General features: G+C 43.9%; 1 protein-coding gene across 2 annotated transcripts in view; it reads left to right on the top strand.

Annotated features, from left to right (window-relative positions):
* The first annotated feature begins 2,997 nt into the window (after positions 1 to 2,997).
* Positions 2,998 to 24,527, top strand: part of WASHC4 (WASH complex subunit 4) — a 101,403-nt gene continuing 79,873 nt past the window's right edge. For both annotated transcript variants that reach the window (XM_077472094.1, XM_077472095.1), the window contains exons 1-2: positions 2,998 to 3,133; positions 21,917 to 22,056. In XM_077472094.1, the coding sequence (XP_077328220.1) occupies positions 3,067 to 3,133; positions 21,917 to 22,056 (207 nt within the window). In that variant the 5' untranslated portion in view covers positions 2,998 to 3,066. The remainder of the gene's footprint in view (positions 3,134 to 21,916; positions 22,057 to 24,527) is intronic.

Raw genomic sequence — 24,527 nt, 5'->3', positions numbered from 1 at the left:
AGACAATATCATCTTTTGACTGCATAAATACTACAACATATTCATCTGTTTGTATCCTGTCATCTGCTGTAACCTGATGTTCAGAATAAAAGCACCTTTGTGGATGGAATCGGTATTTGGTGAGTTCAAACTATCTGATGAGGATTGTCCTCAGTGATTATATCTTATATAGGCTGGGGATAAATTGCTTCACAACAATCGGAGTCAGAATAATAGCTGCCCTTTATTTGATGTTTTTCAGAGAAAGAAGCTGATTACATTTAAATCAGTTCATTATTAAGAATAAAGAAACATGCTTTAAACATATTGCAATGAAATTTAATCGAATAAAAGAAATACAAGAAAAATTGCAAGAAAAATCTCAGCAGAGATAAAAGCACATCTTCACTGGGAAATGAACAGTCAGCTTCTGCTGCCAGCCTTTTCTGCCACTCTTTATATTAGGTCAGCTGGTGACATCACAGAGCAGTTTTTTTTTGTTTTGAAATCTCATGATGACTTTTTTAACCCTTTCACCACTAAACCAAACCAAAATATTCCCCCCAACCCTCCCCCCTTTTTAACCCCTTCACTACCAAAACCAGTTTTCCCTTTTCAACTTTTCACTGCCAAAACAATTGTTTTTTCCATATTTCTCATCCATATGTTGAATTATAAATAAAGGAAAACCTGTTTATTGTTAATGTTGGATGGAGTGGAGATGGATTAGAACTCCTGTCAGGTTTTTATTACTGTCTGCACCCCCTTTAGGGAGATTCATTCTCTCTATTTACCATTACCAACAAAAGTGAAAGAAAATTCCAGATTTTGGGTTGTCACCAGAACAGGAATTAGAGGGAAAACTTTCCAATGGGGACACTAGTTCTTGTGACACCCAGGGATTATGTCACTTTGGGGAATTTCTCTCACTTCTTTTTGGCCATGGGAAAAGAAGTGAGGGGAAATCCCCCCAATTGGGACACAGTTGACAAAGAAGACCTGACAGGGTCTTCCTTACTCTATTGTAAATGAAAAGAAAAATGTTTGTCTTTAGTTCTATGTTATCTTATAGCTGGTATGCGGGGGTCTAAAAGAGGATGCAGCATTTTACACATGAGACTATGGGGGGGGGGGGGGGTAGTATCTGCAGATACAAGCAACTGCCAGAGGGCATTCCATAGTTTGTGAAATGATGAAGGCCTCAGCCACACCTCTGACATATACCTGGATGACAAACACCCAACAAGCAAAGAGCAGTCCATTGATTTCAGTGCGCTGCCCTATGCGCCACAAGCGTGACAAAGTAGCTCATGGTGTGTTCCGGGTTGTTTTTTTTCCCATGCATTTTGCCACATTTTTTGTATTGGTGTCTCAAGTTTGGAGGGACATTTACAATAAATGGCACTACAAGCGTAAGGCACATTGTTTTGCATGTTCAGAGATTGCGTGGAAATGTGTATTTCTGTACGCATTACCAGAATGTGCAGATGTGAACGGAGACTGATATGATGGAAATTTGTCACAGTGGCATGCGGTGTTCCGCCATTTTTCCTTTTTTTTTTCGGTTACCACCTCACAAAAACTTGTGCTGGGCCTTTTTTAGAAGCAGGCAGACATGTGTAAAGTGCACATATTTTCTTTGGATGGAAATGTTGGAGGAAAGTTCTTTATCTCAATAGCCCCTTTCACACCAAGGCGGCTTTCAGGCGCTACAGCGCTAAAAATAGCACCTGTGTAGCGCCTGAAAAAAACGGCCCCTTTCACTCCGGCTTTCACACTGGATCGGTGCGCTGGCAGGACGGTCCTGCTAGCCGCACCTTTGGAGCGGTGTATTCACTGCTCCTACGCACTGAAATCAATGGGGCAGCGCGGCTGTACCGCTGGCAAAGCAACGCTGCAGCTGTGCTTTGCGGGCCGTTTTAACCCTTTTTCGGCCGCTAGTGGGTCTTAAAACTGACCCGCTAGTGGCCGCATGCCTCCACTAAAACGATGGTAAACCGGCGCTAACAATAGCGCCACTTTACCGCCGACGCCCACACCGCCCCAGTGTGAAAGGGGCCTTACTCCTGAGTATGAATAGTTGTAAAATGTGGTGTGAATGTGAGCAGACAGGGAATGTCTATCGCTCTGATCAATGAATACTGGACTTTCTACAGATGAGTCCCCACAAACCTTCCCAAAGACGGAAGGAAAATGGCTGAGCTTCCTACTTGTTTGGGGGGGGGGGGACATTTTCTTAGAGGTGGCTCCCCACAATTTCTAGGTTATGGGGGTCTCCGGAACACTTTCTGCTGACTGTGGCTATGGAGATAAAGGGTCTCACTGTATAATTGGTGAATCTGTTCTTTAGCTTCACAGAGGGCCGTACAAGCCCAAAGGGCCCCCTACCACCAACAAACCTGTCCAGGGGATTGGCAGGAAACCTGCAGGTATCGCCAATGGAAAAGAGGAGACTGCGGAGCCAATCCAACAGGTAGATAGGATTCACCCAGACATTATTTAGACTAGGCTGTGGCTCCCAAAGTAACTGAGATAGTTACTTTGCCATGCTGAATCTGCAGGCCGCTGTCTGGGGGGGCGGGTTTGGCATCAATGGAGCACTGGGGGGGTGATGATGTCAGCAAGAGCGGTTTAGCCACATCCACTGTTTGCTGCAGCGTGCTGCATTACCACTCTCCTTGGGACACCCAAAGATGTCATGGGTCTTTTATAATCCTATAGTGTATACTATGAAAAAAAATGTGCCCTGTGCCGCTAAAGTGTTCGGGATTACTTGAAGAAAAGGTGGCAACCCTAGGCAAATCTCAATGGCACACAGATGTGAAAAAAAGTTTGAATAGGTAAGTAAATAGTAGTATTTCCATAAGTATACGTCAATGGTGTATTTGATGTTTCAGTAACGACCACTACCATCACAGCCATTGCCTAACATTGCTGCCAGCATTGCCCAGAGTAACAATGGCTGCCGGTGCTCTGTCTCCGCCTTCTCCAGGCTAGGGGCGTACTCTAGCAGGAAGTCACGTGCTTACGGGTGTCACGGGGAAAGGAGGCAGGCGGGGTTGGTGGTCATCCCTGGATAGGACGGTGATGGCGGCGACTACCGAGAGTCAGTCCCCGGACTGGGAGTTTGATCGCTTCGATGACGGCTCGCAGAGTAAGACCTGTCATTCCCTGTATACACACAGGAGCGGACCTCATCTGGTGGGGGCATGTCATCACCTTGACAGATACCCGGGGCTTGACAACCTGCACACATCACCCTGGGCACCTCTTCTCTGTCATCATCCTCTGGTGTCTGTGCCATGGATGCCACTATGTTATGGCTAACTTCTGCACATTGCCCACTGCATGCTAATGTGACTGGTCAGTGCCCACTGCATGCCAATGTCTAATGTGACTGGTCAGTGCCCACTGCATGCCAATGTCTAATGTGACCGGTCAGTGCCCACTGCATGTTAATGTCTAATGTCACTGGCCACTGCATGCCTATGTGTAATGTCACTGGTCAGTGTCCACTGTATGCTAATGTCACTGGCCACTGCATGCCTATGTCTAATGTCACTGGTCAGTGTTTACTGCATGCCAATGTCTAATGTGACTGGTTAGTGCCCACTGCATGCCAATGTCTAATGTCACTGGCCACTGCATGCCTATGTCTAATGTGACTGGTCAGTGCCCACTGCATGCTAATGTCACTGGTCAGTGTCCACTGCTTGCCAATGTCTAATGTGACTGGTCAGTGGCCATTGCATGCCAATGTCTAATGTGACTGGTCAGTGGCCATTGCATGCCAATGTCTAATGTGACTGGTCAGTGGCCACTGCATGCCAGTGTCTAATGTGACTGGTCAGTGGCCACTGCATGCCAGTGTCTAATGTGACTGGTCAGTGGCCACTGCATGCCAGTGTCTAATGTGACTGGTCAGTAGCCACTGCATGCCAGTGTCTAATGTGACTGGTCAGTAGCCACTGCATGCCAGTGTCTAATGTGACCGGTCAGTGGCCACTGCATGATCCCGGGTGATGACTGCCTAATGCCAGCTGGATGTGTCATGTCACTGCATGTCAATGTCTAATGCTTGTCTGATCTTTAGCCAATGCCATCTGTGTGACATGATGCCATCGTTATCTTATGTACACCGGGCATGACATACTGCGTGATAATCTGTATACTTTCCTAATGTCCACTGCATGCCAATATGTAATTCTGGTCTGTGCTCACTGCAAGCTCCTGTCTCATCGTGTATTGCCATTGACCAATGCCATCTGTATGTATCATGTCACTGATCAGTGCCCACTGCTATCTTTGCCTCTTGTCTGTCATCTGCATGACCCTATTCCATCATTCTCTTATGTACACTGGGCATTGTCTGCCTCATGCCAATATCTAATGTTTTACTATGTCACTGAGAACTGCCCGCACCATTCTCATATCTAATGCTTTCTTCTTGTTACTGTTTACTGTCAGAGAAATGCCAATGACTAATGCTTGCCTTTATGTCCCTAGCCAATGCCTGCTGCATGCCGTTACCTAATGTCCCCCCAGTCAGTGCCGACTACATGTCTACCTAAAGCTTGCCCCGTGTCCCTCCCCCAGTCAGTACCTACTGTACCCTATATCTAATGCTTTCCTCATGTCCCCAGTCAGTGCCTACAGCATGCCATTGCCGAATGCTTGTCTCATGTCCCTAGCCAGTGCCTACTGTACCCAATACTTTGCTCATGTTGCCAGTCAGAGCTTACTGTACGCTTCTATTTAATGCTTGTCTCATGTCACCAACCATTGCCTACTGTACACCACTACCTAAATGCTTGCCGCGTGTCACCAGTCACTATCTATGGTACTCTCTACCTACGGTAATGCATGCTTCATGTTAACAGTCATTGCCTAATGTACACCACTAATGCTTGCCTCGTATCACCAGTCATTGCCTAATGTACCCATTACCTAATACTTGCCTCATGTCACCGGCAGTCCGTGTCTACTGTATGCTTCTACCCAATGCTTGCCTCCTGTCAGCAGCCGCTAACTAGTGGTTGCCTCCTGTCATCAGTCTCTAACTAGTGGTTGCCTCCTGTCATCAGTCTCTAACTAGTGGTTGCCTCCTGTCATCAGTCTCTAACTAGTGGTTGCCTCCTGTCATCAGTCACTAACTAGTGGTTGTCATCAGTCGCTAACTAGTGGTTGCCTCCTGTCATCAGTCTCTAACTAGTGGTTGCCTCCTGTCATCAGTCTCTAACTGGCATTGTCTGTACAGCCTCTGATTGGTTATGTCCTCATGACATTTTTGTTATCACGATGGGTAGTGACCATCCAAATCAAGGAGATCGATTTTGTCTTTGCTTCTATAAATATATGATCTGACATAAATCAATTTTTATCAAATTTAGGTATTGTTTTACATTTTAGTTAATCTAGGAAAGAATAAACCTTCTTTATCTGGTATAATTGGCAGTAATTGTACATAATAATTTGCTTTCTCCTGTGATCATTTTTCTCCCTCCAGTAAGGTTTTATTTTCTTTATTATTATTATTTCAGGTGCTTATATAGAGCCATCAATTTCTGCAGAGCTTTACATATACATTGTACATTCACATCGGTCCTTACCCTCATGGAGCTTACAATCTAACGTCTCTTAACCCACATTCATATACTAGGGCCAATTTGGACAGAAGCCAATTAACCTACCTGCATGTCTTTGGATTGTGGGAGGAAACTGGAGTACCCGGAGGAAACCCACGCAGGCACAGGGAGAACATGCAAACTCCAGGCAGGTAGTGTTGTGGTTGGGATTCGAACCAGCGACCCTTTACTGCTAGGTGAGAGTGCTACCCACTACACCACTGTGCCACCCGTTTCTTCTTTATTCTGGCTGATGTAAGCTCTATACGTTTGGTAATACAGAAAACGCCTATTTTTTGTTATGATGTCTAATTTGAACCGAACTGTTTCTTTAAAAACAGCAACAAATCCGAGGACAAATATGCTGGTGGAAGAGGCTTTGAGCTTTCCCATACTTTGATTGAGGCAGCTGTTCTCTGCTATGAATAGAAGTCACACTGAATGAATTTAGATGCTCCATGCCTCTTAGATGAACTTGAGTTGAATTAATGAATGGGCACGGCAGCAATCTGTAAGCCTATCAAAGAAACTCCTTTGTAAAGCAAATGCTTATTTGCCATTCTAGACCCTCTTAAGGATGGCCGTCTTCGTCCTGCATTCCTTTATCTTTGATATTCTTTAGAATCCCAGAGGCAGAATTCAGAAACATAAAGGCCTTAGTCCTGAAGCTTGGGGTCACCAAGAATCATGAGCATGGATGACTTGGCTCACAAGTCTTTCTTGTTGGTTAAAACAGACATATTTATCATAGCTGCTTTTTGTCAGATTGCTATCTTTGCAAGCTATGTGCATTTCCTCAGCCATGTTTGTACTTTGTGTTAGTACTCCATAAAAACATACATAACATGTTCTTGATAATTTCCTCATTTGTTTAAGAAAGCAATTCTATATGTGTGCTTGTTACTGGATTGTAGAGCTGCACGATTCTGGCCAACATGAGAATCACAATTTTTTATATAATTTTTTTATATAATAAAAAGGATCACGATTCTCGCAACGTAAAATCTTTCACATTATACAAAAAAAGGCTAACTTTACTGGATATATATATATATATATATATATATATATATATATATATATATATATATATATATATATATATATATATATTTTTTTTTTAATTCATGAAAGTCATGTTTTCCAAAAGAAATTGCATTTGAAAGACCGCTGCACAAATACAGTGTGACAAAAAATATTACAACAACCACCATTTTATTCTCTAGGGTGTCTACTAAAAAAAAAAATATATTTTATATTATAAAATGTTATATTACATTATATAATGTTTGGGGGTTCTAAGTAATTTTCTAGCAAAAAAAAAAGATTTTAACTTGAAACCAACAAATGTCAGAAAAAGGATTAGTGTTTAAAGAGATTGTAAAGTAAAATTTTTATTTTTTTTTAAATAAAAAAACATGTTATACTTACCTCCACTGTGCAGCTCATTTTGCACAGAGTGGCCCCGAACCTGCTCTTCTGGGGTCCCTCGGCGGCTGTCTCTGCTTCCTCCCGCAGGTACTTCCCATGTTCATGCGAGCTCCCTCACATGGTGAGAAGCATCTGCGGGCACGCTCCCGTGATACAGTGGGCGGCTATAGCCGCCGGCTGTATCACACGGCCCCGCCCCGGCGCGCCGCGTCATTGGATGTGATTGACAGCAGCGCAAGCCAATGGCTGCGCTGCTTTCAATCCATCAACTCCAGCCAATCAGCAGCCAGGCTGAGCAGCAAAGAGGACGGCGGGGGCGAGCGCGGGACTTTCGAGGGGTCAGGTAAGTGGGGGCGCCGGCAGTGTGAGATGTATTTTCACCTTAATGCATAGAATGCATTAAGGTGAAAAAACATTTACCTTTACAACCCCTTTAAGTGGTTAAACTTTTTTTAGTTACACACAAAGTCTATTCCATTGACAAATTGTTACAATGTTTACACTTAAGTTCAACTGATAAAGAATGTTATGATTCTTGGCAGACTGTTCAGTTTTTCTCTTCCTTTCTTTTGGCTGTGGCTTCAGAAGAGCAGAGAGAATTTTGAAACACTTTAGTCAAGATCGCGATAACGATTCTTGACGATTAATTGTGCAGCTCTACTGGATTGTATTGCAATACATAAGAATTAAGGGAAAACAATACTTAAAGTGGAGGTCCACCCTAAAGTGGACCTCCGCTCATCGGAACCTTCCCCCCCTCCGGGGGCCACAATTGGCACCTTTCAGGGGGGAGGGGGGTGCAGATACCTGTACAGTACAGGTATTCTGCACCCACTTCCGGGATAGCGCTCTGCGGAAAGGGGCGTAGATTACGCCCCTTTCCGCAAGTGCCCTGCTGCCTGCTGGGAAACACACAGATCCCAGAGGCAGCGGGGACCGTCCTTATTGCGCAGCGCGATTCGCGCATGCGCAGTAGGGAACCGGAAAATGAAGCCGAAAGGCTCCATTTCCTGATTCCCATACCCAATATGGCGGCGGCAGCACCTTACAGACGATCTAGAGATCGGCTTCGGGTGCCGACATTGCGGGCGCGCTGGACAGGTAAGTGTCACTATTTTAAAAGTCAGCAGCTGCAGTATTTGTAGCTGCTGGCTTTTAAAAAAAAAAAAAAAACGCGGAGTCCCGGTGGACTCCCGCTTTAAAGTGATTATAAAGGAAAGATTTACACGTTATTCTTACCTTGTCTGTGAAATGGTTTTGCACAGAGCAGCCCCCCCCCCCAACCGTTTTGTTTTGGGGTTCCCCGCCGGTGGTCCTGGGTCCCCGCCCCCCCTGCTGAGTGCAAGCGTCTTGCTATGGGGGCCACTCAAGCATGCTCGCTCCTAAGCCACGCTCTGTGTGTCTATTCTCGCTCTCCCTTTATTGGCTCACTGGCTGTGATTGACAGTGGCAGGAGCCAATGGCGCTCGCTTCTATATGAGCCAATGAGGGGAGAGACCCAGGAGAGCCGCTGCTCTAGTGCCGATCACTGGATGGGATCGGGCTCTGCTAAGTATAAGGGGGTGCTGAGGTAGAGCCCGCCCAGAAGGTTTTTACCTTCATGCATAAAATGCTTGAAGGTAAAAAAAAAACATTGAGCCTTTAGAACACTTTAAAGTGGGAGTAAACTCCCATGGTTGATTTGCACCTATAGGTAAGCCTATAAAAAGGCTTACCTATAGGGACAGTAAATATCTCCTAAACGTGCGCAATGAAATGTGAGAGGAAGAAGTAACACAAGGAGCCAGTTAGTTTATGTGATGACAAGAAGCATGCTGATAGGAGGAGAGGACAAGGTAGTGGGTAGCACTCTCGCCTGGCAGTAAGAAGGGTTGCTGGTTTGAATCCCAGCCACGATGCTACCTGCCTGGAGTTTGTATGTTCTCCCTGTATGTGCGCGGGTTTCCTCCAGGTACTCTGGTTTCCTCCCACACTCCAAAGACATGCAGGTAGGTTAATTGGATTCTGTCTAAATTGTCCTTAGTGTGTATGAATGTGTATTAGGGACCTTAGATTGTAAACTCCTTGAGGGTAGGGACTGATATGAATGTGCAATATATATGTAAAGCGCTGTGTAAATTGACAGCTCTATACAAGTACCTGAAATAAATAAAATAATCAGCGGGCTTCTTTCCTTGTCCAGTCATAAACTGAGGTGGTTCCAGGATGGCTTGGGGTTGAATGATGCTGGTCATAAGGACATTTGGTGGCAGAAAAATCTAGTTTTGCTATTTGACCTTTTAGCCCAGGTTCACACTTGTATGATGTGAGACATCGCATGTGATTTGCGCCCACACTGCGGTGCTGATCACATGCGATGTTTGTGCAGTTGTATGGCTGAACTTGCTTTGGATTCACATTAAGCGGCCAGTGGATGTCTGCCACCACCCACCAATCGTCAAGAAGGTACACAGGACTGAGCTCTGCCTATGTAAACAAGGCTGGGCTCCGTTCTGACAGGGGCGGAAGTGATGGATTTTCTTTCCCTGCAAAACAGGGGAAAGAAAATCCATCACAACCCTAAGAAAAAAGAACCCGACACACCGACTAGGCACACATTTTTATCTCTTTGATAGCCCTAGATGTTTAACCCCTTCCCAGCCAGTGTCATTAGTACAGTGACACTGCATATTTTTAGCACTAATTACTGTATTAGTGTCTCTGGTTCTGACAAACGGCGAAAGGTGTCGGTGTCCAATTGTTCACACTTTTAGTGTCAGTCCTGCTATAAGTCGCTGATTGCCACCAATACTAGTATACACAAAAGAAACCCCCCCCCCCCCCCCCAAAGCACCTTGTCTGCGGGTGGGGGGGCTTATCTGGAACCCCCTTTAACCAGTTCCCGACCGGAGCACCCGATGTACGTCGGCAGAATGGCATGGGCAGGCAAATTGGCGTCCATTTTTATATGCTGTCCTGCCATCGCGTGCGCGCCGCATGCCAGTTGGGACCCTCGTGAGACCAGTCGTGGGTCCTGCGATCGTCTCACAGGGCGGCTGAACGGGGAGATGCCGTTGTAAACCGCATCTCCCCGTTCTGCCTAACAACAAGTGACGCTGATCTCTGCTCCATGTGATTTGGAGCAGAGATCAGTGTTCACTAACACAAAGCCCAGCCCTCCACAGTTAGTAACACGCCCCTAGGAACACTTAACCCCTACACTGCCACCCCCTGGTTAACCCCTTTACTGCCAGTGCCATTTACACAGGAATCACTGCATTTGTATAGCACTGATTGCTGTATAAATGACAATGGTTCCAAAAATGTCCGATGTGTCCGCCATAATGTCGCAGTCACAATAAAAATCGCTGATCGCCGCCATACTAGTAAAAAAATAAATATTAATGCCATAAAATTATCCCCTATTTTGTAAACGCTATAACTTTTGCGCAAACCAATCAATACTCGCTTATTGCGATTAATTTTTATTTTTTTATTTTTTTTTACCAAAATATGTAGAAGAATATGTATTGGCCTAAACTGAGGGAAAAAATGTTTTTTTATTAATTTTTGGGGGATATATAACAAAAAGTAAAAAATAATGCGTTTTTTTCAAAATTGTCGCTCTATTTTTGTTTATAGCGCAAAAAATAAAAACCGCAGGGGTGATCAAATACCACCAAAAGAAAGCTCTATTTGTGGGGAAAAAAGGGTGTCCCTTTTGTTTGGGAGCCACATCGCACGACCACGCAATTGTCAGTTAAAGCTACGCAGTGCCGAATCGCAAAAAGTGGTCTGGTCTTAAGCCAGCAAAATGGTCCAGTCTGAAAGTGGTTAATAAGGGGGCCCCCAGATCCCGCCCCCCCCACCCTATGTGATTAAGTATGGGGTACATCGTACCCCTACCCATTAATCTGGGGAAAAAAAGTGTCAATAAAAAAACACACAGGTTTTTAAAGTAATTTATTAGTCAGCTCTGGGGGTCTTCTTCCGACTTTGGGGGTCTCTTCCGACTTCTCCACTCTCTTCGGCCTCTTCTCCCGATGTCCGGCCTCTTCTCCCGCTCTCCGTTTCTTCTGCCGGCTCCTCCGCTATCTTCTTCCAGCTCGTTTGCTAGCGTTGGCCTGGTCTTCTGCGTCTTCTTCTTCCCCTCTTCTCTTCCTGCGATGTTGACACAACGCTCTCTCCCGCTGTAATGCCGTGTGAGCGATGTGCAGCGACTTATATAGGCATGGGTTGGGGTCAGCATGCCCCGGGACTGTGACGTCATAAGGGGTGGGGGCACCGCGTGACAACACCCTGTGACCACGTCCCGTGCCTATATAAGTCGTTACGCACCTCTCACACAGCATTACAGTGGGAGAGAGTGTCATGTCAACATTGGAAGAAGAGGGAAGAAGGACAGAGAAGACCGGGCCACCACTAGCAAAAGATCTGGAAGAAGATGGCGGAGGAGCCGGGAGAAGAGGCCAGAGAGAGTGGTGGAGTCGGACGAAGACCCCCGGAGCTGACTAATAAATTACTTTAAAAACCTGTTGTGTGTTTTTTTTTTTTTTTACACTTTTTTTTTCCCCGGGTGAATGGGTAGGGGTACGATGTACCCCATACTAATTCACATAGTGTGGGGGGCCAGGATGTGGGGGCTCCATTATAAAAAGGGGCTCCCAGATCCCGATAAGCCCCCCGCCCACAGACCCCAACGGCCAGGGTTGTCGGGAAGAGGCCCTTGTCATCATCAACATGGGGACAAGGTGCTTTGGGGAAAGGCATATTGAGGGCATGTGGCCTGGTATGATTCAGAAGGGGAGGGGGGGGGGGGGCGCTCGCTCGTCCTCGCCCCCTTTCCTGACCGGCCGGGCTGCGTGCTCGGATAAGGGTCTGGTATAGATTTTGGGGGGGACCCCCACGCCTTGTTTTCGGCATACGGGGTTCCCCTTAAAATCCATACCAGACCTAAGGGCCTGGTTTGCCCTTGGAGGGGGAACCCATGCCAGTTTTTAATATTAGGGAGGCAACATTGTCGCTTCAATATAGATGGAGATCCGACTTGGAGGCAACTTCCATTGAAATCAATGGGTACAAGTCGCCTAGAAGTCGTACAGGAACCTTTTTTGAAGTTGGAGCGACTGCTGTAGTGTACATTAAGATGGCTCCGTTCACTACAATTGATTTTCTCAAGAGCGCAACTTGTGGTGACCAGAAGTCGGATCCCGGGTGGCCCCTGTGTGAACCCTCTCTCAGGCCCCATTCACACCTGAGCGTTTTGTAGCTTGAAGCCTGAAGCTACAAAACACTAGAGGGGAAAAAATCTATTATTCTCAATGGAGATGGTTCACATCTCCACTCCATGTCGCCTGAAGCCGAACGCCTGAAGCTCAAACAAGTTCCGGACCCTTTTTTGTCGCTCGAATCGAGCAGATTTTGGCGTTTTTCTTCATTTTACATTGATGACCTTTTGCCTTGCATAAAATCGCGGCAAAACGCCGTAAAAAACGCAGTGAAATCGCAGTAAAAACCTCTGCAAAATCGCAGTAAATTTGAGCGATTTTCTGCTTGAAAACGCTACGCTCAGGTGTGAATGCAGCCTCAAGGTCAATAGATAACAATCCTAGGATAAATACATAAAAAGAATACAGTGCAAATCTATACTAAAAGTAATTAAAATCATTTATTATTGTGTCATCCCTGAGCCAGTACTGTAATCTCAAACTAGAATGATGGCTATAAAATGGCAAAAGAAAGCACCTTAAAGCGGTAGTAAACCCGCACATTTTTTTTTTTTTTTTTTTTTTTTTAAAACCTGCAAAGCAAAAGGCATAATGAGCTAGTATGCACCGCATACTAGCTCATTGTGAAATACTTACCTTAGAACGAGGCCCCGACATCTGGCCCGATCCACGCCGAGGGAGCTGACATGCTCCCTCGGCGTTTCTTCCGGGTATCACGGCTCCGGCGCTGTGAGTGGCCGGAGCCGCGATATCGTCACTCCCGCGCATGCGCGCGGGAGATTTCAGTTCGGCCGCTTGGCCGCTGCCGGATTTTCACGGCAAGAACCCCCTTGTGCGCATGCGCCGCTACAGTCAGCGGCACATACCGAGGGGAATATCTCCTAAACCGTACAGGTCTTATTATAGGCTTTCCTGTAGGTAAAAAGTTTCCTGTAGGTAAAAGTTAAAAATTTGGGTATACAACCACTTTAATAAAAAAAATAAAAAATAAAAAATGTTTAAAAAAGGGGGAGAAAGTGGCATTGTCAGGTGGAGATGTGATAAAATTGAACTGTAATAAATACCTGTTTGAATTACACAAGTGTGATTTTAAAATTCGAAAAAAAAAAAAAATTCTAGGTTTGCTACTGCTACAGGAAATATATATATATATAAAAAAAAAAAAAAAAAAGGGGGGGGGGGAAGTTGATCCATTTACAAAAATGAAAGCACTTGATTTCAACTGCCTTTTCCTGAAATGATTCAGCATTTACAGTTTATCAGCTTGTTCCACAGAAAACTCAGCATGAAGCAGTTCTTAAAGCGTAATTTCCTTTCCTAATTATTACTGCATATTCAATGAGCAGCTTTCATTAACAAAAACAGCTGAAAATGATTCCAAAATCACATCGCTAGCGGCAGATAAGATTATTTCAGATAGATTGCTTTAGTTCTTTTCGTGGATCACTTTGGCAGAAAAAAAAAAAAAAAAAAGATTGTAAAAGCATTTTCTTCAACGCTCTTCAGGACAAACAATTAGGAGCATGGCATGGGCATAACTATGGGGTGAAATATGAGGGATGCTGAACTCCTTGTAAAAATGCTTATTTTATGGTTCTTAGGAGGATGTTCCGAGTGATGCCAGAAGTCCTAATATGGATAACTGAGTTAGTGATTCAAAGTATAAAAGCAAGAGGGTCAGCATGGCAGCCAGGCAAACTAGCAACAACGGCAGCCTCCACCGTTCTTTTCAATTAACCACTTGGCCTCCGAAAGATTTGCCCCCCCTTCATGACCAGACCATTGTTTGCGACATGGCACTGCGTTACTTTAAGGCTCCTTTACACTTGTGCGACTTGTCCTGCAAAGTCGCATGACAAGTCGTACCCCATGATTTCTACCGTTCATGGTTGTGCGACTTCAAATAATCCCTGCACTACTTTGGTCCGACTGATGTGACTTGAGGTCCATAGACCTTAAGATTACACAGGCATTGCTTCAAGTCGTGGCAAAATCTAACGACTTTCTGGTCGCACAAGTGTGAAAGGGGCCTAACTCACAATTGCGTAGTCATGCAACGCTGTACCCAAATAATATTTATGGCATTTTTTCCACAAATAGAGCTTTGATCACCACTGTGTTTATTTTTTTGCGCTATAAACAAAAAAGACCAACCATTTTGAAAAATAAAAATACTATATTTTTTACTTTCTGTCATAAAAATATCCAACAACAAATTTAAAAAATATACCATATTTATGGGCATATAACATGCACTCCCCCCCCCCCTTAAAATCAGGGGGAAATCGTGGGTGCGTTTTATACGCATATATTTTTTTTCCTTAAACTTGCCTCCTAAAAGTTTTTTTCCTCAAAATTCCCTCCTAAACTTGGGGTGCGTGTTAAACGCCGATAAATACGGCAATTTCTTCATAAATTTAGGCCAATATGTATTCGACTACATATTTTGGTAAAAAATAAAAAATAAATCCCAATAACCGTATATTTAAAAAGAATACAAAGCAGCGCTAAAAACAAATCTATACTAAAAGTAATTAAAATCATTTATGGCAAGAGAGAGGCCATATAAAATTCCCAGTACATAAGATTAAAGCCATTCCAAAAGGTTGAAAAAGGAATACCACACAGAGGTGTGACACTAGACAGACATAAGTGTAGATTTGTTTTTAGTGCTGTACTGTATAATTGCACCCTTGTCAGTGTCATATGCAGCTTTGTCCATCATTGCACCCTTGTCAGTGTCATATGCAGCTTTGTCATGCAGCCTTGTCCACAGGCTCACAACGGCGGGGGATTGGCGTATATGCAGCTTTGTCCATCATTGCACCCTTGTCGTGTCATAGGCAGCTTTGTCCATCATTGCACCCTTGTCAGTGTCATATGCAGCTTTGTCCATAATTGCACCCTTGTCATTTCATATGCAGCTTTGTCCATCATTGCACTCTTGTCGGTGTCATCTACAGCTTTGTCAGTGTCATATGCAGCTTTGTCATGCAGCCTTGTCCATCATTGCACCCTTGTCAGTGTCATATGCAGCTTTGTTCATCATTGCACCCTTGTCAGTGTCATATGCAGCTTTGTTCATCATTGCACCCTTGTCAGTGTCGTATGCAGCTTTGTTCATCATTGCACCCTTGTCAGTGTCATCTGCAGCATTGTCAGTGTCCTATTCAGCTTTGTCATGCAGCCTTGTCCATCATTGCACCCTTGTCAGTGTCATATGCAGCTTTGTCCATCATTGCACCCTTGTCAGTGTCATATGCAGCTTTGTCCATAATTGCACCCTTGTCAGTGTCATATGCAGCTTTGTCCATCATTGCACCTTTGTCAGTGTCATCTGCAGCTTTGTCATGCAGCCTTGTCCATCATTGCACCCTTGTCAGTGTCATATGCAGCTTTGTCATGCAGCCTTGTCCACAGGCTCACAACGGCGGGGGATTGGCGTATAAAACGCACCCACGATTTCCCCCTGATTTTAAGGGGGGGGGGAGTGCATGTTATATGCCCATAAATATGGTATATTTTTTAAATCTGTTGTTGGATATTTTTATGGCAGAAAGTAAAAAATATTGTATTTTTATTTTTCAAAATGGTTGGTCTTTTTTGTTTATAGCGCAAAAAAATAAACACAGTGGTGATCAAAGCTCTATTTGTGGAAAAAATGCCATAAATATTATTTGGGTACAGCGTTGCATGACTACGCAATTGTGAGTTAGGCCCCTTTCACACTTGTGCGACCAGAAAGTCGTGAGATTTTGCCACGACTTGAAGCAATGCCTGTGTAATCTTAAGGTCTATGGACCTCAAGTCACATCAGTCGGACCAAAGTAGTGCAGGGATTATTTGAAGTCACACAACCATGAACGGTAGAAATCATGGGGTACGACTTGTCATGCGACTTTGCAGGACAAGTCGCACAAGTGTAAAGGAGCCTTAAACTAACGCAGTGCCATGTCGCAAAAAATGGTCTGGTCATGAAGGGGGGCAAATCTTTCGAAGGTCAAGTGGTTAATTGAAAAGAACGGTGGAGGCTGCCGTTGTTGCTAGTTTGCCTGGCTGCCATGCTGACCCTCTTGCTTTAATACTTTGAATCACTAATGCCACGTACACACGGTCGAACTGTTTGACGTACTTAGTCCGTTGAAACACATTTCAGCGGACAATCCGCTCGTGTGTGGGCTTCAGCAGACTTTTTCAGCGTGCAGTCCGGAGTACTAAGAATTTCGGATTTTCCAAAAATCTGTCCGTCGTACTTTGGTTTCAGCGGACAATACGGTCGTCAGTATGCTAGTTCGACGGACTAAGAATGGCGCATGCCCAGAAAGGATTTACACGACGGAAGGGTGCTTTGCTGTGTATTGGACTTCCTATTTCTAGTCCCGTCGTACGTGCTGTACACGTCATCGCGCAAGCTTTCGACGGACTGTTTGTGTATCCGTGTGTGGTCAAGTCCGTTCAGTGGAAACTACGATGGATTGTCCGTCGGATTGTATGACGGACTAAGTACGCCATACAATCCGCTCGTGTGTACGCGGCATAACTCAGTTATCCATATTAGGACTTCTGGCATCACTCGGAACATCCTCCTAAGAACCAGAAAATAAGCATTTTTACAAGGAGTTCAGCATCCCTCATATTTCACCCCATAGTTATGCCCATGCCATGCTCCTAATTGTTTGTACTGAAGAGCGTTGAAGAAAATGCTTTTACAATCTTTTTTTTTTTTTTTTTTTTTTCTGCCAAAGTGATCCAGAAAAGAACTAAAGCAATATATTTGAAATAATCTTATCTGCCGCTAGCAATGTGATTTTGGAATCATTTTCAGCTGTTTTTGTTAATGAAAGCTGCTCATTGAATATGCAGTAATAATTAGGAAAGGAAATTACGCTTTAAGAACTGCTTCATGCTGAGTTTTCTGTGGAACAAGCTGATAAACTGTAAATGCTGAATCATTTCAGGAAAAGGCAGTTGAAATCAAGTGCTTTCATTTTTGTAAATGGATCAACTTCCCTTTATATATATATATATATATATATATATATATATATATATATATATATATATATATATATATATATATATATACACATACATATATATATATATTTCCTGTAGCAGTAGCAAACCTAGATTTTTTATTTTTTTTTCTAATTTTAAAATCACACTTGTGTAATTCAAACAGGTATTTATTACAGTTCAATTTTATCACATCTCCACCTGACAATGCCACTTTCTCCCCCTTTTTTAAACATTTTTTTTTTTTATTACGGTGCTTTCTTTTGCCATTTTATAGCCATCATTCTAGTTTGAGATTACAGTACTGGCTCAGGGATGACACAGGCATGAAAATCCTGATGGCTGTACAAGTAGGCTTTACGTTCTTGGCTCACATAGCTTGGTCTTTTGTTGCCCCTCACCCTTTAACCAGCCAGTGTAAAAATCTTACAATGTGCTTTTTCTACCAAAATAGAAAAAGCTTTAGCAGCTCTGCAATATTAAATCTCAATCAAAGTCAATATGATTCCTTTCATTTCAACTCTCATATAGGGCAGGAAACGATGATCACAGTTGCTTCAAAGATCCCATCACACCACATCTCGTGGGGTCCCACTACCTATAGATGTTACACTCACCAGATTCAAGTATAAATCACGCCTTATGCTGGCCATACACTATATGAAAAATTGGGCGAACATAATTTCAAAAAACAAAAGTTCGGCCGCGAGTGCAAACAACGGTGCCATAAGTGGACATAAATACATTTTTATGTTCGTTTTTTTAACATATACCGAGTGCAGATAGGTCGGACGGGAAACCCATTAACCTTTTGAATTTATAATTTATTCGGCAGAAAATTTCCCAACTTGTCCTTAGTTTTTTTGGCTCAAAAATATCCAAATGATTATCTATTTTGTGCCCATTAACTGCCCGAAAAAATGAATGAACGCTCTAATGAACGAATTTCTGACGATTTTTCCTATAGTGTATGGCCAGCATAAGAATCGACCACTTTGTCCAGCTGGAATTCTCTGATTGGCTGCAACCCCTACACCGTAACAACATGCCTACAGGGCACTTTCACCCCCTTCCTGCCCAGGCCAATTTTCAGCTTCCAGCACTGTCACACTTTGACAATTGCGCAGTCATGTGATATTTTTATCATTTTCTTCACTCAAATAGAGCTTCTTTTGGTGGTATTTAATCACTGCTGGGTTTTTAATCTTTTTTACAAAAAAAAACAAAAAAAAAAAGTTGTTCTTAGTTTCTGTCAGTAAATTTAATAACCAAGTAATTTTTCTCCTTCACTGATGAGGCGGCACTAATATGCCGCACTTATAGGCGACACTGATCTTTGTCACTGATGGCCAGCACTGATAGCCAGCACTGGCTGGCGTCACTAATGGGCACTGATTGCTGGGACTGGTGGCACTGTATTCAGGGCACTGATGATCAATGCCCTGATTACATGTCTGGATGTCCCCTGTGAGGAGATGCCCCTGATCGGCTCTCCTCGCTACACACGATCAGTGTGAGGCGAGGAGAGCCGATTACTGGCATCTCTGTATTTACAGGTGACCAGCTGTGATTGGACACAGCCAGTCACATGGTTAAAGGGCCGTGGCTCTTTAGACATCGGGGTTGCGCCGTGTCCTAGCAACACGGCACAGCTGCGATCGCCACGCTGCACTCGCCCATTCTGGGATGATGTCATATGATGATGACATATGACCCCATGAACGAGAGCCACACCGTCCCTCTGTCATTTGACGGTGGGGGGGGGCGGCGGCGGCAAGCGGTTAAGCACAGGGAACCTCTCCCACAGGAGTCTGCTGTATAAGGAACCCCCCCTCATCAGAAGTCTGCTCATTTTGAGCACTTCTCCAGGTAGCCGGGACCAGCGAAGGAGGCGTCGCTGGCCCCGTCACCTGGTATGGACTTGAAGAGGAATCCCTACGCCGAAAAATCGACGTGGGGGCTCCCCCCCTAGGGCCATATCAGACCCTTATCCGAGCATGCTACTCGGCTGGCCAGGAAAGGGGGTGGGGACGAGGGAGCGTCCCCCCCTCCTGAGCCGTACCAGGCCGCGTGCCCTCAACATGGGGGTGCCTTGGCAACCCTGTCAACTTCCGGATTATCGGAATCTGTGAGCCCCCTTTAATAAGGGGGCCCCCGGATCCCGGCCGCCACCCTATGTGAATGAGTATGGGGTACAATGTACCCCTACCCATTCACCTGTGAAAAAAAGTAAAAAAAAAAAAACACAACACACGAGGGTTAAAATAGTTTATTGCACAGCTCCGGGGGTCTTCTTCCGTCTTCTCCGGGCGGGAAAAGTCCGTTCATTTCAAAAGTACGGTGGACTGGCACACACAGGGCCGTACTGTCTGCCGCAATGCGAGTCCGGCGGACAGATTGGAGTGCAAAAATACTTTCTTAGTCTGCTGGACTTTTGGGTAAAAAAAAGTCCGCCGGAGCCTACACACGGGCGGATTGTCCGCCGGACTTTTCCACCGGATTGTTTGATCGTGTGTATGAGGCATTAGTTACAATGTTTCATGTTAAAAACTTGGCAGACTGCCCAGATGTTTTCTTTTGACAGCTGAGTGAGCAGATAAGTCTCTCCACTTGTTATATAAAAGAATCTGCAAACTCTGCAATAGAGATCGTCGGGGGGGGGGGGGGGGATGAATCAAGATCACAATTTTTTTGCGATTAATTGTGCAGCTCTAGTAGATACTGGTTGCAGCTGATCAGAAAAGGATTCCAGCTAGACAAAGTGGTTGATACTACTAAGGTGTGATTTTTACTTGGCTCTGGTGAGTGTAACATCTATAGGGATTGGGACCCCACGAGGTGTGGTGATCAGTCAAAATATCCTGAATGCTATTCTTCCGCATTCAGGAGAGGGAGGTTGAAGCTCCCCTAACCCTAAGCAGCTCCTAAACGCTGCTAAAAGCCTATGTGCACATGGATACATAGGCTTTTAAGTTGAGTTTAGGAGCTTTGGCAAAAACAAACACCAAAAGCTGCTAAACTCACGTTTAGGAGCTGTAGTGTACGTTAATTAGGTGAGTCCTCAGTCACTCATACAGGAAATGGAGGCATCCTCCTCCTCCTGGTGGTTGGGCAGCGCTCGCTCTCTCTGTGCTCGTGTTGAGGTCCCCCCCATTTTCAGGCCTGAAGCCGCACTCTCTTCCCGTGCCGTCCTCAGTCGGTGAGCTCTGTGTGGCCCCACTGACTTCCGTCCACTGGAATCTTAGGAGAAGATAAAACTCCACAAATACAAAATGTCCGTAGCCGCCTGTCTTACCACTAAGTAGCATCTTATTTTTTTTCTTTTTCTGCCCTACGTCTGACATCAGCGCATTCAGGTTAGACTGTTATCGGAGAGTTTATTTTTATTTATCACAGGTTCTTATATACCGCTATAAATTTACGCAGCTCTTTACATATATAATGTACATTCACATCAGTCCCTGCCCTCAAGGAGCTTACAATCTAAGGTTCTTAACTCAAATTCTATTGCCAATTTTGATTGGAGGCAATTAACTTACCAGTATATCTTTGGAGTGTGGGAGGAAACCCACGCATGCACAGGAAGAACATGCAAACTCCATGCAGGTAGTGCCGTAGCTGGGATTCAAACCGACGATCCTAGTACTGCCAGGCAAGAGTGCTAAGCACTTAGCCACTGAGTTGCCTCTTCATGCCTGTTTTAATTACTCAAAGCTGCAACCGTGTCGGGTATTCTCTGTCGCGTAAGGTAGGTAGTAACGCCAATGAACACGACAGGTGTATATGTTTTGCGATGCCACGAGTGTACATGAGGCCTAACCTCCTATCCTGTGCCTGTCTGTGTAAGAATCCATCATGGCCTTCAACAGTTTAGGCTGCTTACTGCTTCCTACCTTGTACGTTTTAGATCAGAAGAAAAGCCAAATGGTTAGAGTATGGGACTTGACCTCTGAATAATTAGAAAACAATACATCAGAATTTTCTGCCTTATTGACTGAGATCAAAGTAGAAAAATTAGACTTCATGTCTATAATGACACGTGAGTAATGTTGTTGGTAACTGTACCTCCATTCCAAATACATTAACACTGTCAGTGGATTGATAATTTACAAGTGTCCTACAGTTTTATACGTAACCTATTAATCAGCCTATGCGGTAAGGCCCCGTTCACATTTTGCGTTTTGGGATTGAGGACAGAATTGCTGCAATGTGTGACAATTGCCGCACAACGCTCTACTATTCTTAACAGGATTGCGCAGCAAAGCAGACCTTTACAAATTGCTAGAAGCTTGCAATCTATATTATTTCTGTGTTACAATATTTTAATTTTGCAATGCTTCATGGCCAGCTTCTCTAGTTTCTGGTTAACCCAGGAGGAATGTAGTGGTGGTCTCGGGCAAAGCACATTGAAATAAAACTCTGCTATTTTGTCTCTGTAAATAAGCCCCCCAAATTTCATATTAATGTTAAAAAAACAAAACAAAAAAAAAAACAAATGTACTCCTGTATTGTCTTTGCATTATTTAAATAATATAAGATAACTCATTGTGTAAAGTTCCTTTCTTGAGCAACACAGTCTTTATATTGTATAGTGTATACGTCTCCTTTTAGTATTACAAATAGGTATGTCAGTGTAATTCTGTTTATTTTTCTATGCAGAAATTCATGCTGAGGTCCAGTTAAAAAACTATGGGAAATTTCTGGAGGAATATACATCTCAACTTCGAAGGATTGAAAATGCCCTGGATGACTCCATTGGGGATGTGTGGGACTTCAGTCTGGATCCAGTAGCGCTGAAGGTGAAATTTCTATCCTAGAGATGGATACTGTATTCCAGCTACAACCTTATGATACATGGAAACTGGGTCAGCTCACTAATCTAACAACAACAAAAAAGTAGAATGAAAGGTTGATTTAGGGAATGCTGGTCCTTAGTATTTTAGCAGTGATGTAAATGGATGTATTTGCAGTTTTCACAGAAATAGAATAGCTTTATATTTGGTTCAGTTTCCTGAATAGTTTGCTTTCCTTGTTTAGGACAATGTGTTATTTGTTACTGACTGAATGCTTGAAAGATTAATCAGTCCATTTCCTTTGTCCGCCTTTATAATGCCAGGCAGGCGGTTTTTGAATTGACATGGAGAGAAACTGAATTAAAATGATTTTGCAATTGCGTTAAATAAAATAGTGTATGCATACAGCAATATTAGCTACCCACCGAGGTTCACGCGTGTCTGTCGTAAGTCCATGTGACTCTGGAACTGTGGTTAAGAGCTTTCTGGCCCACTTTTTTAAAAGGAAAAGCAAACTTCAAACAAAGATTTGCACATGGGTTTTCCAACAATTAAACAGTCAACAGAAAATACTAAGCCACCTGGCTTCTCTTGTCTTCAGCAGCACCGCTGCTCTCTCTACTTGGCTAATGCCCTGTAAACACGGTCGGACTTTTCGTTGGAAAATCGAATCGTGTGTGGGCTCCATCTGACTTTTTTCCATCAGAATTTCCAACACACAAAGTTTGAGAGCTGGATCTAAAATTTTCCGACAACAGAATCTGATCGTTTAAATTCCGATCGTGTGTAGACAATTCCGACGGATAAAGTGCCACGCATGCTCAGAATAAATTAAGAGATGAAAGCTATTTGCTACTTGCTCCTTTATAGTCCCATCGTACGTGTTCTACGTCACTGCGTTCAGAACGATTGGATTTTCCAACAACTTTGTGCAACCATGTGTATGCTAGACAAGTTTGGGCCAAAATCTGTCAGAAACACATGTCCCCTGGCAGGAACACATGTCCTTCTTGGCTGGAGCGCACAACTCTCTCTCCTAACAGTGCTCTGTCTCCAAATGGGAACCCTGAGCTATGGTCAGGCCTTGCTACTAATGAGCAATCACACCTGCATACTGACGCAACCTGCCGGTCTCCAGGAAGACCTAAACAAAGGTTTTGGAGGCTTATTCCCACCCAAATCTCTTTAAAGTCGCTCCAGACCCCGATCCGGGATTGCAAAACTCGGAGAAAGCTGTACAAACAATTTTCTTTGCTCATAACAAATACTCTGGAAATTCACACTCTGCCTTAGGCCCTGTTCACTCTGGCATTAAAAGCAGGCGTTTGAGGCACGTTTTTAATGCTGGGTATTATACACAAAAAATAAAAATAATTTTCTGCAGCAGCTAACACTCAAACAAACAAAGTCATAGAAATACAAACCAAAATTGTGTAACGCAAAGGCTGATAATAGCCATGTGAAAAATAAATCAAAATCACAAAGTGAACAATAGTGTGTAATATGCAAGTGAAAGTCCAGTGCCCAATGTGAAACTGGTGAATACAAGTCTATCTGGAGGATGAAAATCCGAATCGAGATCAACCGTAATATCTCAGAGATGGTGACTACACAAGGATGTAAAGCTTCTGACACGGAGAACATCAATGCTTAAAACACTCAATGAGATACTCTTACCAGCAGAGGTGGACACACATACCATATGGCAGTGGGTCAAATGCGCATGGATAGTTGTCCTTGGGTACAATGGCAAGGTCCCGGATGTCTGTCTTTAGATGTAATGAAGGGGTTCCTATAGCAAGGATGGATTCACGGCCGGAGATAATTTCTAGGCGCTTCCACAGCTTCAGAGTCCCACTCGTCAATATTCACCGGTACCAAAAATATCATGAAAAAAGGGGTGCTCCAAATAGTGAAGATCAGCCAATAATGTTTTATTGGAAAATTTCTCGCAGTCAAGGAGACATAAAAGGAACACAATAGTGTAATAAAAATGGCATAAAATGGCATCCATTTGAGACTCCCATACTGCTTTTTAAACATTTTATGCCATTTTTATTACACTATTGTGTTCCTTTTATGTCTCCTTGACTGCGAGAAATTTTCCAATAAAACATTATTGGCTGATCTTCACTAGCCGTGAATCCATCCCTGCTATCGGAACCCCGTCATTACATCTAAAGACAGACATCCGGGACCTTGCCATTGTACCCAAGGACAACTATCCATGCGCATTTGACCCACTGCCATATGGTATGTGTGTCCACCTCTGCTGGTAAGAGTACCTCATTGAGTGTTTTAAGCATTGATGTTCTCCGTGTCACAAGCTTTACATCCTTGTGTAGTCACCATCTCCGAGATATTACGGTTGATCTCGATTTGGATTTTCATCCTCCAGATAGACTTGTATTCATCAGTTTCACATTGGTCACTGGACTTTCACTTGCATATTGCACACTATTGTTCACTTTGTGATT

This window comes from Lithobates pipiens, unplaced genomic scaffold (assembly GCF_037356315.1).
Source record: "Lithobates pipiens isolate NorthernLeopardFrog02 unplaced genomic scaffold, aLitPip1_a1.2 Scaffold_8, whole genome shotgun sequence".
NCBI classification, from domain to species: Eukaryota; Metazoa; Chordata; class Amphibia; order Anura; family Ranidae; genus Lithobates; species Lithobates pipiens.
The sequence above is the reverse complement of the archived record's forward strand: the minus strand, read 5'-3'. Positions and strand labels throughout refer to the sequence as shown.